The sequence below is a fragment of the Cynocephalus volans genome, chromosome 7 (assembly GCF_027409185.1).
Source record: "Cynocephalus volans isolate mCynVol1 chromosome 7, mCynVol1.pri, whole genome shotgun sequence".
Lineage (NCBI taxonomy): Eukaryota > Metazoa > Chordata > Mammalia > Dermoptera > Cynocephalidae > Cynocephalus > Cynocephalus volans.
The window spans coordinates 119,708,733-119,726,437 of NC_084466.1; the positions used below are offsets into that span (position 1 = coordinate 119,708,733).

Sequence of the window (17,705 nt, forward strand, 5' to 3'; positions counted from 1 at the left end):
CATAATGACAGGGGACCTGAACACCCCACTGTCAATATTAGGCAGATCATCTAGGCAAAGAATCAGTAGAGAAACACAAGATCTAAACAAGAATCTAGACCAATTGGAATTGGCAGATATCTTCAAAACATTCCCCCCAAGAACCTCAGAATATTCATTCTTCTCATCAGCACATGGTTCATTCTCCAGGATAGATCACATATTAGGTCACAACCCAAGTCTCAATAAATTCAAAAAAATTGGAATTATTCCATGTATCTTCTCAGAGCACAATGGATTAAAACTAGAAATTAATAACAAACAAAAGTCTGGAAACTATACAAACATATGGAAATTAAACAGCATTCTACTTAATGACATATGGGTCCAAGAAGAAATCAAGCAGGAAATCAAAAAATTTATTGAAACTAATGAAAACAATGATACATCATACCAAAACCTGTGGGATACTGCAAAAGCAGTATTGAGGGGAAAATTTATTGCATTAAACGCTCACGTCAGAAGAATGGAAAGATGGCAAGTGAACAACCTAACACTTCACCTTAAAGAACTAGAAAAACAAGAACAATCCAAACCTAAAGTTAGCAGACGGAAAGAAATCATTAAGATCAGAGCAGAGCTGAATGAAATTGAAAACCAAAAAACAATTCAAAAGATCAACGAATCAAAAAGTTGGTTTCTTGAAAAGATAAATAAAATTGACAAACGATTAGCATGGCTAACAAGAAAAAGAAGAGAGAAGACTCAAATAACCAAAATTAGAAATGAAAAAGGCGATATTACAACTGATTCATCTGAAATACAAGGAATCATTCAAGACTACTATAAACAACTATACGCCAACAAATTTGAAAATCTGGAGGAAATGGATAAATTTCTGGACACACACAAACTCCTAAAACTGAACCATGAAGACGTAGATAATTAGAACAGACCAAAAACAATAAAGAATATTGAAGCTGTTTTCAGAAGGCTCCCAAGAAAGAAAAGCCCAGGACCAGATGGATTCACAGCAGAATTTTACCAAACATTCAGAGAGGAATTGACACCGATTCTTTACAAACTATTCCAAAAGATTGAAAGGGACGCAAATCTCCCAAACTCATTCTATGAAGCAAACATCATCCTGATATCAAAATGAGGTAAAGATATAACCAAAAAAGAAAACTACAGGCCGATATCCTTGATGAATATAGATGCAAAAATCCTCACTAAAATACTAGCAAACAGAATACAGCAACACATATGGAAAATTATCCTCCACGATCAAGTGGGATTCATCCCAGGGATGCAAGGTTGGTTCAACATATGCAAATCAACAAATGTGATACACCATATTAATAAACTCAAACACAAGGACCATATGATCATCTCTATAGATGCTGAATAAGCATTTGTTAAAGTTCAGCACTCATTCATGACAAAGACCCTCTATAAGGTAAGTATAGAGGGAAAGTATCTTAACATACTTAAAGCCATATATGCCAAAACCAATGCCAATATCATCCTGAATGGGCAAAAGCTGAAAGCTTCTCCTTTAAGAACAGGAACTAGACAAGGATGCCCACTCTCACCACTCCTATTCAACATAGTGTTGGAAGTACTAGCCAGAGCAATCAGAGAAGAGAAGGAAATAAAGGGCATCCAGGTTGGAAAAGGTGAAGTCAAACTGTCCCTGTTTGCAGATGACATGATCCTGTATATCGAACAGCCTAAAACCTCTACAAAAAAACTGTTGGAATTGATAAATGATTTCAGCACAGTAGCAGGATACAAAATCAACACACAAAAATCAGTAGCATTTCTTTTCTCCAATAGTGAACATGCAGAAGGAGAAATCAAGAAAGCCTGCCCATTTACAATAGCCACCAAAAAAATTAAATACTTAGGAATTGAGTTAACCAAGGAGGTGAAAAATCTCTATAATGAGAACTACAAACCACTGCTGAGAGAAATTAGAGAGGATACAAGAAGATGGAAAGATATCCCATGCTCTTGGACTGGAAGAATCAACATAGTGAAAATGTCCATACTACCCAAAGTGATATACAAATTCAATGCAATCCCCATCAAAATTCCAAAGACATTTTTCTCAGAAATGGAAAAAACTTTTCAGTCATTTATATGGAAGGATAAAAGACCACGCATAGCCAAAGCAATGCTGAGCAAGAAAAATATAAAGCTGGAGGCATAACACTACCTGACTTTAAGCTATACTACAAAGCTATAATAACCAAAACAGTATGGTCCTGGCATAAAAACAGACACACTGACCAACGGAATAGAATAGAGAATCCAGAAATCAAACCACACACTTACTTCCATCTGATCTTTGACAAAGGCACCAAGCCTATTCACTGGGGAAGGGACTGCCTCTTCAGCAAATGGTGCTGGGATAACTGGATATCCATGTGCAGGAGAATGAAACTAGATCCATATCTCTCACCGTATACTAAAATCAACTCAAAATTGATTAAGGATTTAAATGTACACCCTGAAACAATAAAACTTCTTAAAGAAAACATAGGAGAAACACTTCAGGAAATAGGACTGGGCACAGATTTCATCAATACGACTCCAAAGCACGGGCAACCAAAGGAAAAAGAAAGAAATCGGATTATATCAAACTAAAAAGCTTCTGCACAGCAAAAGAAACCATTAACAGAGTTAAAAGACAACCAACAGAGTGGGTGAAAATATTTGCAAAATATACATCTGACAAAGGATTAATATCCAGAATATATAAGGAACTCCAACAACTTTACCAGAAGAAAACAAGCAACCCAATTAAAAAATGGGCAAAAGAGCTAAGTAGGCATTTCTCTAAGGAAGATATACAAATGGCCAACAGACATATGATAAAATGCTCAACATCACTCAGCATCCGGGAAATGCAAATCAAAACCACATTGAAATACCATCTAACCCCTGTTAGGATGGCTAAAATCCAAAAGAATCTGAACGATAAATGCTGGCGAGGTTGCGGAGAAAAAGGAACTCTCACACATTGTTGGTGGGACTGCAAAATGGTGCAGCCTCTATGGAAAATGGTATGGAGGTTCCTCAAACAATTGCAGATAGATCTACCATACGACCCAGCTATCCCACTGTTGGGAATATACCCAGACAAATGAAAATCATCAAATTGAAGGTATACCTGTTCCCCAATGTTTATCGCAGCACTCTTTACAATAGCCAAGAGTTGGAACCAGCCCAAATGACCAACATCAGATGAGTGGATACAGAAAATGTGGTACATCTACACTATGGAATACTACTCAGCTATAAAAACGAATGAAATACTGCCATTTGCAACAACATGGATGGACCTTGAGAGAATTATATTAAGTGAAACAAGTCAGGAACAGAAAGAGAAATACCACATGTTCTCACTTATTGGTGGGAGCTAAAATTTAATATATAAATTCACACACACACACACACACACACACACACACACACACACAAAACCGGGGGAGGGGGAGAAGATATAACAACCACAATTACTTGAAATTGATACGACAAGCAAACAGAAAGGACATTGTTGGGGGGGAGGGGGGAGGGAGAAGGGAGGGAGGTTTTGGTGATAGGGAGCAATAATCAGCCACACTGTATATTGACAAAATAAAATTAAAAAAAAAAAACACTGACAATTACCTTTCTAATAAAACAGACAGTAACTAAGAGTTCCTTTGTGATCGAATAAATTGAGGATAGTATATAATATGTATTTAGCAGATACTTGAACTGTTCAATGCTAAATTATAAATTATGAATAGACATATCTGTAAACCTGACTTTTATGACAAACTGAAAAGAATAAGGGAATTCAAAGATTCAGGAAAGTGTAAATGGATTGATGGCTTCAGTTAAGCCTTTGTTTTTTATGGTCCTAGCATGAAAGCATCCTGTACATCTCTCATGATCACTACCATGCTTTCATTGAACTGTGATTACTGAAACACGTACAGTAGCGACTTCTGCAGGACATGCTAGTGGAAAAGATGCCTGAGAAGACAGGGAAGCCCAACTGTGGAATGTAGCACCACCTACAGTTGAATTTGTTGCTAACGAGAAACCAGTTTTCCAATATGCAACCAGGTCACTACGTCCTATTCTACAGTCTTTAGCAAGCTGATAAAAAAAATCGAGACTACGAGTGATAGATAGAGAACTCTTTTTGGGTGCTCATTCCTTAATAAGTTGTCATGGGATATTGAAGACAGTTCAGCAGAAATAGCTCAGCATCTGTCCATGTTGTTATTGTCAAAACCAAAAATACTCAAAATCACATTCTTTATCCATGCCATCCTGTGGATCAAGAAGAGACTGAGTTTATTGTCCACGATGTAGGGAGAGTAACAAAAGAATAAACATACTGAATGTGAAACTCCAAGAAAGGGAAGCGGGTCCAGGGATTGAGTCCCAAATCACTCAGCCAGAGAATTTCACACACGCAATAGACAGCAGGGATGGTTCTCAGTCCAGACATACTGCAAAAGCACCTGAGATTTCTTTTCATTATTGAGATCAGGGGCCCATTCCTAGAGATATATTAGTTGCTCTTGCATAAGGCCCACTTAGCATTATTTTTAAAATGTCCCTAGATGATTTTTATGTGCAGTGAGGATTATCTATTCCAAATCACTGAGATTTGAGATGAAGTTGAAATGTGATCAGAATGTGGAGGTCCATGCTGGAGCAATAGAGGGTGCTCTATTCCAAACCATAGCACCTTGCTTTTTCCTCCCGCCAAAGTGATCAGGGGTTACAAGACTTTCTTGGGATTTGGTCTCTTTTCTTCTTTCCTAAACCAGGTTGACTTGTTTATTTCTGTCAAGCTGAAACCATAAGTAAGGAGCAGAATCTCCATGACTTAATCAGGATTAGGTATTTATATTTTATAGACAATTCCTTCTCTATGCAGGAAGCTAACTGAAATTAGACCTACCTCTCTCAATTCTCCCATTTTTATGCAGTCATCCAGAATCCAGACACCAACCTCCAAGACTGGCAACAATGGGCTAACGCTCTTTAAAGGCTATAAGGAAGATCTGGTTCCAAATGCTGGCCAGACATTGGGTTTCAGTAGCACTACAAATACTTATGGTTTCAGCGCCACAGTCATTGGTAATCTAGTTTTCTACCACTCGGTACTTACCAGGAAACCCCATAAAACACCTCAGTAGTGGTCTTTGCCTCTTGACCCTTGTCAATACAGCTGTGGACAAAAGGTAACTCCACAACTTTTCATCTCTTATCTCTAATTCCCTATTTCTCTCAGCCTAAATGCTTGATATTCTTCTATGTTTGTGAGTAAGCTTTCTCTCTATTTTAATTATTTTCAGGACACACAGCAAAACATTGTTAATAATGGTATACAAATATATATATACACTTTCCGGATTTAGCTTTCCAGACAAGCAAGTCTGATTACCTCCTCCCAAAAGGGGCTTTCCCATGATTAAATTGACTGTGGCTGTGGGTAAGTTTGCTTTGTGTAAGCTGCTGAAGAATAATCACCACAAGTACCAGGAGAGTGAGGCTATTTGCAGCAAAACGTGCGGAGAAGTAGAAGCTCAGCAGGCACCAGTAATAAGAACCAAACCTACACTCAGGAGCCCAGCACAGCTTTACTTTTAATCTCTTACTGCAAACACAGAACATTGCATGAGCCAGGTTAAGGGAGGCTTAGCCAAGCTGACATGGCACCAAGAAGAATGAGCATAGCTAGGATAATCTTGCACAGCTACGAGAATCATTTCTGATGAAACAGTACACCTTAGATGGCAAGAATAGAGACTGTTGAAAATTAAAAAGATTTTTTTTCATTAGGCCTAACTTGTTTCATTTTGAAAACTCAAGATGCTACCGCATACATTTTCACTGTTCCTATGAATTGGGAAGAGGTTAAAGGTGCTTTCTGCCATTGCCCATTCTCGAGAAGGATATGCAAAGGCATAGAATAATTAGTAAGACACGACCTCGCAGTGAATGGCAGCAAATTTAGATTAAGAATCCCATTCGGAGACTTCAAAATTTTATACCATCAAATGAACAATCCCTGCGGGGAGGAGGCTATGAAATTTGCAAGTTCACACAGTCAATTTTTACAGGTCTCCCTACTCTAGCTTCAGGGGACTCTGTACTAACTAGCATCTCCTAGCTCCCAAGTTTCTACAAGGCCAGGAAAGAGAAATTAGCACAAGAAGAAAACCGATTTCACCAGCCTCCTCTCAACTAGTTTCCAAAACAAAACAAGGAAAGCAATCACTGTTTTAAGTTTCTTTTTCCTCAAGCAGGAACTCTGCCAGTTAGTTTCACTTTCCGATTTCAGTTTCCACTTTGGCTTCCAAATTCCAATTGGAAAGACACACTCATAGCTAACATCATCACTTGCTCTTTAGCTCCCTTGCATAGACCTCTTCTGGAGCTGAAACTCATCTGAAAATCCACAAGACAGACTGGCCAGATCTCAGAGGAGCCCATCTGGCTAAACAAAACACTACAGAACTGCTGCCTAATTTACAGCAACTATGAGGTAAGGGTTTCTCTGCCTCTCTGCCATTATGTCTAAAGTTTTGGAAAAAATGTTAATTAAATACTATGGCAACAGGTTTGGTCTCAGTGAGGTCAAATTTCCTAAGTTTTCTATGTGAGTATCTGCTTATGGACTGAAGGTGTGTGTGTGCACGCACGTGAACATTCAAACACACATAAACTGTTTTATAAATGCAGGCCTTTTAATTTTTGTTAGCATCAGCCTGAGGAAGCTCACCTCATGCTACAGCCCAAAGAAGAGAAGGAAAATGGGAAAAGAGTCTTGCAGGAAGGGAGATAATGATCCCAAACTTGGTTATTCTTTACCCCCAGATTCACTTCTGTATGACCCGGGGAAACAAGGAACAGCTTGTCTGGGTAGAGACAGGGCTTTCTGTTGACTCCTCACCAGGGAGACTAAGCAGGTCCCACAGGGCCATGTAAGCCACAGTCAGGGGCTTCTCAGATGTCCTGGGGGAAATATTGCGGGGCGGTAGTAGGAAAAGCTTACAGCCTTCCTCTGTAGGTGTCTGGTCTCACTTTCTGTGTTGCTGGGCTCCTGTGTCAGGCCTTCTCAGTCTGACTGGATTTGAAGTTAGCAGACGACCCCTTCTCTGGGGAATCCAGGCTGTCAGCAGATCCTTGACCTCCTCCTTCCCCTGGGTCTTGGCTGGAGTTCTATGCTTGGGAACATCCACATTTTCCTTACTTAAGGGGCTTAATGTGGGAATTTCTATATTGTTCTCTCTGAAACTTCCTTCAAATAATCCCTAATATCAGCAAATTATAAAAACTATTAATTAATATTGACTTGAAAATTTTTCCTCAGTGCTCCAGTGGGCAAAATTTTGAAGGGGCAAAAGTTCTAGACACTACACAATTACAGGCCTGTAATCAACCCTCCTCTAGAAACAGGTAGAGTTATCACTGATAATTAAAGTAATAACAACAACAACAAATGTTATAGAAGTAGCTATCACTTCCGGAATACTTACTAAATGCCAGCCTGGCTTCTAGAAGTAGTATGTAAATTATTACATTTAATTCTCAAGAGAAACCTATGGAACAGGGAATCTTGTATTATCCTGATTTTGCAATAAGGAGTCTTAGATTAAAAAATGTTAAGATCCTACAGACAATAAGTGGTAGAGCTGAGATATGAACCAGAGTGTCTAAATTCAATGATAGTTTATGAAACCTTAAACCAACGTTTCCCAAAGGGTGGCAGAGGGGTTTATGAGATCATTTCAGATGGCATACTAATTAGCTTCTATGTTTATTTCAACATGCACTAGGAACAATATTCTATTCAGGTTAGGGATATGATTTTTTATCGTGATAAAATTTACCATTTTAACTATCTTAAAGTAGGCAGTTTAGTGGGATTTAGGATTTTCACAATGTTGTTCAACCATCACCACTATCTAGTTCAAGAATATTTTTACCACTATGAAGAGAAACCCCACACCCATCAAGCAATGACTCCCTACTCTCCCTTCTCATCAAACATTCATCTGCTTTCTGCCTCTACGGATTTACCTGTTTTGGAGATTTCATGTCACTGGAAACATACAGTATGTGGCTTAGTGAATTCTAATGATTTTATGTTGCCTCAGCATCTATTTTGAATCTAGGTTTAACATTGTGACACCAGAAGCAAGGCTTAGTCAACCATGACACAGTGTCTAGTTCTCTTCCCCCTCCTCCCAGTTCCTCAATGTAGTTGATCCAGATACCACCATCTCCTGGTTGACCACCTTCCTAGGAGATAGCTAGATATGACTACGTGACTTGCCCCACTGACCCCCGCACCCTGCATGGACTGGGCAGATATGCTGCAGTGACCCACTTGCTATAAACCCACCAACTAGAACTCTTCACAGAAAACCCACTAATGTAGTGCCCTGGACCCCAATACAGGCTTGGTCCCACAGCTTCCTCTTTTTCTCTTGTTCCCCACCTGCTGATTGGGCATGTGTTGTGTTTGTTTTGCTATAACAGAAACACCTGAGACTGTGTGATTTATAAGGAAAAGAGGTTTATTTAGCTAACGATTCTGGGACAGCTGCATCTGGCACTGGTCTCAGGCTACTTCTGCTCATGGCGGAGAGTGGCAGGCAGCTGGCGGGAACAAGCAGATCACATGGTGAGAGGAAGCAAGAGAGAGAGAGAGAGAGGAGGTGCCAGGGTCTTTTTAAGGAACGAGCTCTCGCAGGAACTGATAGAGCGAAAACTCACTCATTAATCCCCCCTCCCCTAGGGAGAGCATTAATCCATTCATGAGGGATCCGCCCCCATGACTCCATCAGTTTCCAGCACTGCCACATGGGGGATCAAATTTCCACATGAGTTTTGGAGGGGACAACACATCCAAACTCCATCAGCATGTGGTTCCCCAACAGCTTTCTCTTTCCCATTGGCCCTGGAAGGGATGCTGCCCTCTACTCTTTGGGGTCTATAAGTCACAAACTGCCCGTGTTATTTCATGTGTGTTTTCAGTTGCTTCCTCTGTGTCTCATCTGACCAGTACACACCCAAATCTAACTTCTTTCCAGCTCAGGGCTCTCCTAGAAAGTGGCTATCTTGGTAGGAATAAACTAAACACAGGGCAGACAAGAGCCACAAGGGCATTCACCAGTACAAAAAAGTTTCCTAAGAGAGACACACCTGGTAATGGGTCAGACAGACCCTTAGGCATTAGCCATCCACCAGGAAAAAGAAGTATCCTATGGAAGGCACAATGTAAATATCCATGATCACCTCCCCTGGAGCCCCAGGAGAGCAGGGCTAGAGTTTGTAGCAAATTTCATGACAGAGATCTTTAGACCAAATTAGGAAAAATGAAAAAAAAAACAGAGAGAGAGAGAGAACTATGACAGTGGCCTTTTGTGTCTGGTTTCTTTCATTTAGCATAATGCTGTCAAGATTAATCCATGTTGTAGCATGTATCAGAACTCCATACGTTTCATGGCTGAAGAATATGCTGTCTTATGAATATACGACATGTTGTTTGTCCTTCATCAGTTGATGAAAATTGGAGTTGTTTCCACCTTTTGGCTATTGTGAATAGTGCAACAATGAACATCTGTGTACAAGTTTTTGTTTAAACAGCTGTTTTAAATTATTTTGAGTATATACCCAGCTGTGTGGTACACCCAGAAATATATACCCAGCAGCGGGTCATATGGTAGTTTTCCATTTAACTTGCAAAGGGACCTCCAAACTGTTTTCCACAGCAGTTGCACCGTTTTACATTCCCACCAGCAATGTATTAGGATTCCAATTTCTCCATACCCTTGCCGACACTTGTTCACTTGTTCTTTTCCTTTTTTTAATTGTTGCTATAGCCGACTTAGTGGGAGAGAAATGGTACCTCATCATGGTTTGATTTGCATTCTTCTGACCACTAATGATGTTGAACTTATTTTTATGTGTTTGTTGGTCCTCCCTGACTCTTCTTCTTTGGAGAAAGGAATACTCAATTTGTTTGCCCATTTTTTTAACTGGGTTGCTTGTCCTTTTGTTGTTGAGCTATAAGGTGCTTACATACATTTCTCAATACTTGTATATCACAAACAAACATAGACCTAAGGGCTCGGGTCTTTCCGCAATAAAAAATAATGTTTTGGATGTGTCTCTGCAGCTCACTTTTCTCAATTAAGTATATATTATGAAAGTCCTTCAAACTCTTACTGGTTTGGATCTAATTCATGCAGTCCACTAGCTGCATAGAATTCTGTGGTGCTGATATAGCAAAATTTGTTTAACTATTCCCTATTGATATTTCCATTTTGTTGCTAATGAATACAATGTTGTAATGAACATTCTTGAACATACATCCTTAAGTACTGGTGTTTTTAATCTGGGAAATACAAAGGTACTTCAAAAAGCTTTTGGAAAAATAAAATTAAAAGATAACACAAATTTTTCTATGAAATTTTTGAAGATCCCTCACAGATTCTAAGAAGTGGAATTACTTTGTTGAATAAAACGTGTACTTTAATGACTATTATCAGATTGATCTTCATAAAAGCCATAACGATTCATGGTTGCAGAATTTGTATCCTCATCCATTTAAACAGTTGCCAATCTGAGTGGAATAAAGTCATAAACCACTGTTTCTTTAAATTGCATTTCCCGAGTGGCTAGGGACTTAGAGCATCTTTTTTCATATTTACTGGCTATTTGTATTTGCTCTCCCACAAATTACCTATTCATATAGATTTCTGTTGTTCTGTTGAACCATTACTGATCTGCCAAATTTTCAGAATCAGAACCTTCTCCATCTCTATTACACATATTTCCCACATTCTTTTTATTTTTCTATTCACCTTATTTAGAGCACCCTTCACATAAATATGTTTCAAAATGTTTTATTAAGGTAAAATATGCATAATATAAATTTATCATATTAACCTTTTTTTTGTGCAATTCTATCACATTCAGAACACTCACTTTATCGTGTAATGATCATCACCATATACCTCCACAACTTTTTCATTTTCTCAAATAGAAACTCTGTACCCACTGAACACTAACACCTGATTCCCATCTCCCCGACAGCCCCTAGTAATCACCTTTCCACTTTCTGTCTCTATGACTTTGACTACTCTAGGTACCTCTTATCAATGGAATCATACAGTATCAGTCCTTTTGTGACTGGCTTATTTCCCTTAGCATATTGTCTTTGAGCTTTGTCCATGTTGTAGCATGTGTCAAAATATCCTTTATTTTTAAGGCTGAATAATATTCGATTGTATATATATACCACATTTTGTTTATCCATTCATCCATTGATGAACATTTGGGTTGCTTCCATCTTTTGGCTCTTCTGAATAATGCTGATATGAACATGGATATATAAGTGTCTGTTTGAGTTCCTGCTTTCACTTCTTTAGGGTATGTACTAACTCCCAAAAGTAGAATTGCTAGATCACGTGGTAATTCTAAGGTTAATTTGTTGAGGAATTTTCATAGCATTTTCTACAGCAGCTGTCCCATTTTACATTCAAACCCACAGTGCACAACAATGCCAATTTCTCCACATCCTCGCCAATACTTAGTTTCTGTCATTTTTTTAATAGCCATCCTAATGGGCATGAAGTGGCATAACACTGTTGTCTAGAATTGTATTTCCCTAATGATTAGTGATGTTCAGCATTCTTTGATGTGCTTATTGGTCATTTGTGTATCTATTCAAGTCCTTGGCCCATTTTTAAATCAGATGTTTGGATTTTTGTTGCTGAGTTGTAGGAATTCTTTATATATTCTGGATATTAATCCCTTATCAGATACATGATTTGCAAATATTTTCTCTCTTTCTGTGAGTTGTCTTATCATTCTGTTGATAATCTCCTTTGACGCACCAAAGTTTTTAATTTTGTTGAGGTCCAACTTATCTATTTTTACAGTTGTTGCCTGTGATTTTGGTGTGGTATGCAAGAAAACATTGCCAAATCCAATGTCATAAAGATTTTCTCTTATGTTTTCTTCTATAAATTTATAGTTTTCGGTCTTACATTTAGGCCTTTGATCCATTTTGTGTTCATGATTGTGTACAGTGTAAGGTAATGGTCTAACTTCATCTTTGTGCATCTGGATATCCAGGTTCCTCACACCATTTGTTGAAAAGACTGTCCTTTCTCCATTAAATAGTCTTGGCACTCTTGTCAAAAATCATTTCACCATTGTTATGAACTAAATTATGTCTCCCTGACCCCAAATTCAGATGTTGAAGCCTTAACTCCCAACATGATTTTATTTGGAGAGAGGGCCTAAAAGAAGATAATAAAGGCCAAGTGAAGTCATAAGGGTGGAAACTTAATGGGTGGAGCCTTAAGAGGTGGAGCCTATCGGGCTGCTGTGCTTGTAAGAATAAAAAGAGACACCAGAGATCTCTCCATGTCTCAAACAGAGACTTATATACCTATGTTCATATTAGCATTATTCACAATAGCCAAAAGATAGAAGCAACTTAAGTGTCCATCAATGGATAAAAAAAACAAAATGAAAATGTGATATATATTTCCCAATTTTGATATTATACTATAGTTGTATAAGATATTATATGTGTTTGTGTGTGTGTGTGTGCATGTGTGTACGTATGCATATTATTCAGCCTTAAAAAGAAAGGACATTCTGACACATGCTACAACATGGATAAACCTTGAAGACATTACGCTAGGTGAAATAAGCCAGCCACAAAAGGACAAGGAAAGGCCATGTGAGGATGCTGCAAGAAGGTGGCCACCTGCAAGCCAGGGAGAGGGTCCTCACCAGGAATCAAATTGGCCATCACCTTGATCTGGGACCTCTATCTTCCAGAACTGTGAGAAAATTAATTTCTGTTGCTTAAGTCTACGGTATTTTACGGCAGACTGAGCTCACTAATACAACCATATGTGTGAGGGTTTATTTCTGGGCTCTTCTATTCTATTCCATCGGTCTCTGTGTCTGTCTTTGTGCCAGTACCACAGTGTTGTCATTACTGTAGCTTCGTCGAAGTTTTGGAATAAAGACATGTGAGACATCCAACTTTGTTCTTCTTTTCCAAGATGTTTCAGCTATTTGGGAATCCTTAGATTCTACGTGAATTTTAGGATGAATTTTTTTATTTCTGCACAAAAGTAATTTTGATAAGGATTGGATTAAATCTATAGATCACCTTGGGTAGTACTGACATCTTAACAATATTAAGTCTTCCAAACCATGAACACAGGATGTCTTTCCATTTATTTGTGTCTTCTTTAATTTCTTTCAGCAATGTTTTGTACTATTTCATGTACAAGTCTTTTGCCTCTTTGGTTAGATTTATTCCTAAATATTTTATTCTTTTTGATGCTATTGTAAATGGTATTGTTTTCTTAGTTTCCTTTTTGGATTGTTTATCATTAGTGTATAGAAACACAACTAATTGTTACATGTTAATTTTGAGTCATGCAACTTTGCTGAATTTACTTATCAAAATTCTAACAGTTTTTGTGTGGAATCTTTAGGGTTTTCTACACATAATAAGATCATGTCATTTGTGAATGGAGATCATTTAACTTATTCCTTTCAGTGTGGATATCTTTTATTTCTCTTTCTTATCTAATTGTTCTGACTAGGATTTCCAGTGGTGAGAGTGGGCATACTTACCTTGTTCTTAATCTTTGAAGAAAAGCTTTCAGTCTTTCACAATGAGTGTGATGCTAGCTAAATGTTAACATATGTGTGTTATTTGTATATGACCCGCATTGTGTAGAGGTAGTTTCCTTCTATTGCTAGTCTGTTGATTGTTTTATAAATAAAAAGTATTGAATTTGGTCAGATATTTTTTCTGTATCAATTGAAATGATCATGAGATTTTTCTCCCTTCTTTCTGTTCATGTGGTATATTACATTAGTTGATTTTCATGTATTGAACTCTCCTTTTGTTTGACATTCTCCATTTATATGACATTCTTGAAATGACAAAATTACAGAGATGAAAAACGAATTAGTGTTTTCCAAGGACTAGGGATGTTTGCGGGGTGCCGGTGAGGAGGTGACAGGTATAATTATAAAGGAATAGCATGAGGAAAATGTGGTGGTGGTAGAGTAGTTCTCTATATCGATGGAGGTGATGGTTCCATAGGTACACTCATGTGAACAAATTACATAGAATTATATACACATTGTTGTACCAATGTCAATTTCCTAATTTTGATATTGTACTATAGTTATGTAAGATATAATCATAGGGAGAAAATGGATGAAGGATACACTGGATCTTTGTATTGTCTTTGCAAATTTCTATGAATCTATAATTATTTCCAAATAACAAGTGAGAAAAAAAAAACTTTGTTCAAATATTATCTTTCTTAGGTGGTCTTAATTTATTGCATATAAGCAGAAGAGGGTCTTCAAGTCAACAATGCTTCCTAAGGCTCTGCATTTTTAACTGGTCTCAGCCTATTTATATAAACAGTAAAATAGAAAACTCTTATGTAGCACATAACATGCTCTAACTGCTTTATCTATATGGGTTAATTAATCCTCTCCAAGCCCAGTGTGATAAGTACTATTGTCATCTCCATTTTATAAATGGGACTCTGAAGCACAGCATGGTGATTTGACTAGAAAGTGCCAGAGTCAGAGAATGGGGCCAAGCAAACTGCAATCACAGTCCATGCGTATCTTAAAATCCAGGTAATGTAAAGAAACTAAAACAAAGTGTGTTCCTTTCAAGAATAAAAACGAAAGTACAAGGGGTTTTATCTGGATTTTCTTTTGGCTGTCCTTCAACTAACAAATAAAAACTGCTTTTGCATTTACAGTAAGAATGCTGATGATCATCAGGTCGAAGATAGGCTGAAGGAACTGAGATGTCACTTTACCTGGGGGCTGCTAATTGAAGAGAGTGCAATACCTGATTTAGAAAACAGGGTCTTGGAAGAGATTGAGTTCCTAGACACCAAGTACAATGTGGGAATACACAACATGCTGGCCTATGTGAAGCACCTGAAAGGCCAGAATGAGAAAGCCTTGGAGAGCTTGAAAGAAGCCGAAGACTTAATCCAGCGAGATCATGCCAACCAATCGGAAATGAGAAGTCTGGTGACCTGGGGCAACTATGCCTGGGTGTGCTACCACCTGGGAAGACTGGCAGGAGCCCAGACTTACCTGGATAAGGTGGAGAGCACTTGCGAGAAGTTGGCAAGTCCTTTCCGCTATAGAATGGAGTGTCCTGAGATGGACTGTGAGGAAGGATGGGCCTTGCTGAAGTGTGGAGGACAGTATTATGAACGGGCCAAGGCCTGCTTTGAAAAAGCTCTGGAAGCAGACCCTGAAAACGCTGAATTCAGCACCGGGTATGCAATTGCCACTTATCGCCTGGATGGCTTTAATGCAGCAATAAAACGCACGGAGGGGTGTTCTTTGCACCCCCTAAGGCAGGCGATCAGGCTAAGTCCAGAAGATGCATATATTAAGGTTCTCCTTGCACTGAAGCTTCAGGAAGTAGGACAAGAAGCTGAAGGAGAAAAGTACATTGAGGAAGCTCTGACCAACAAGTCCTCACAGACTTATGTCTTTCGATATGCAGCCAAGTTTTACCGAAAAAAAGGCTCTCTGGATAAAGCTCTTCAGCTCTTAAAAACAGCCTTGCAGGCAACACCCGACTCCGTCTACCTGCATCACCAGATAGGGTGTTGCTACAGACAACAAATGATCGAAATGAAGGAAGCTACAAAGTTGCCACGTAGCAGAGAGGATGAAGAAAATGCAGACAGAATGATGAGATTAGCCATATTTCATTTTGAACATGCTATACAGAAAAAGCCCACATTTACAATAGCGTATATGGATTTAGCCAACATGTATACAGAGCAAGGTGAACATCAAAAGGTTGAGGACACGTACCGGAAAGCACTCACCCTGCATGATGGTAATAAGAGCCTATTGCAGGAGGTCCATTATCGTTACGGCTACTTTCTGCAATGTCACAAGCAATCTGACAATGAGGCAATTACCTACTATTTAAAAGCACTATACATAGAACCACAGTCAAATGCTAGACAAAAAATTCTCCGTGCTTTAGAGAAGTCGGTTAACAGAGTTCATCAGAATAAATCTGATGTGGAGAGTTTAAATCTCCTTGCGCTCGTGCACAGATTGAAAGAGGGAAGAGAGTGAAGCTCTGATGTCCTAGGAGAGACCCTGCACCTGGATGCTGGCCTGAGGCCTGTCTTTAGAAATATTAAATGTTAACATATCTAAATCTACCATCATACAGATCTTTCCTCATTAGTGTCTTCAAGAAGGTATGACAGGATAGATCACAAAAGAGTTGGGTGGCACATAGCACAGTCGCCTCAACTCCCCTTTTTGGCTAATGTACAGCATCCTTCTGAAGGGGAGAAAAACACAAATAATTTCTTTTCTCAACCTTCATAAATTCTTAGCTGGGACACCTCTCTAACAAAACAGATTTCTAACAAGAGAAAAGAAGAATTTTTAATTTTAATGCATGTTTTAACCATAAGGCAGGAGAGGCTCAGTTCAAAAGTCTCTCTCTCTCATGCCAGTGGCTTGGAACTCTGTCTTAGTATTAACAAACAGCCATAGCTCTTAGAAGTGACACTAAACACACACACAGGAGTTTTGGGCTTCCAAAAGGCAGGAAAATGGGGAAAAATAAGTTACATGAGAAGAGTAAAGTTTGCTCACAGATTTTCCTAGACCAGCTGGCACCAGACTCTGAGCTGATAAGAGCTCAGCCTTATGAGAATAATATGTGTGCTGAGCCGTGTTCTTTTTAGCCCATCTAAGTTAGGATGCTAGACTGCAGTTGCAACCCTCTGAACTCCCTTTGGTGGACAACTCCTCCTGAGTCCCATGTGCTTGGGAGAAATCTGAAAAATACCCATATGCTTTGAGACATCAGGCTATGCATTATCTTACACCTAGCGTGGGCGAGGAAATTCTCTCTAAAATGTATACAGATGCTTCCAGGTGAATTAAAACTTTATTTGAAAAAATAAACTGAGAATCATTGGATTGAGAATCATCAGTCTAGACAAAGCCTATTATTTAACCCTTGAAGAACTGAGGCTCATGTACATCAATGGTCTTATTAACATCACCCGGTTAGTATGTCAGTTACAGAACTTATCCTGGAATCTGGTTCAAGTAGGAACCTGTTCAGCGAGAATACATTTCCTTGTCCAGTTTCCATTGTTTTTTCGTACTAATAAACTTATACACATTTGGTCAGCTGTTTTTTTCCTCCTGAAGGCTGCTTTATCCTGTGTGTCATGGGTCTGTATTACTAAAGGACATATATTGAAACTAACGCAATGTTGCCCCTTATTGCCCAATTCTAGAAGGGCAGGTGAGGCCCACTGGGGGGCACCACTAAGGATGCCTGAGGGAGATTCTGGATGAACTGGGACTAAGGATGTTTGCTAAACGAGAGACTAAAGGCAGCACCTAATCTCACCTGCTAAGCAACTGAATTAGGAACTCGACACAAGGCTTTTCTACGTCCAAAGGAACCGTTGTAGCTCAAGGGAATTTCTTGAACCTTCCAACATGTTTGGACAAATGCGTATGCTGGGAGAGTATGGTGCTACTGTACAATATTTTATAGTGGTAGGTGTAGAGGCTCTTTAAACACATATATATGCACCAGCACAGGTACCTGA

At 38.8% G+C, this 17,705-nt stretch overlaps 1 protein-coding gene across 1 annotated transcript; it reads left to right on the forward strand.

The window, feature by feature from the left end:
- Positions 1–6,415: 6,415 nt before the first annotated feature.
- Positions 6,416–17,107, forward strand: LOC134382477 (interferon-induced protein with tetratricopeptide repeats 1-like). The gene is made up of 2 exons (XM_063103038.1): positions 6,416–6,541; positions 14,838–17,107. The coding sequence occupies exons 1-2, from the start codon at positions 6,537–6,539 to the stop codon at positions 16,192–16,194; spliced, it is 1,362 nt and encodes a 453-aa protein (XP_062959108.1). The 5' UTR covers positions 6,416–6,536; the 3' UTR covers positions 16,195–17,107.
- Positions 17,108–17,705: the final 598 nt, after the last annotated feature.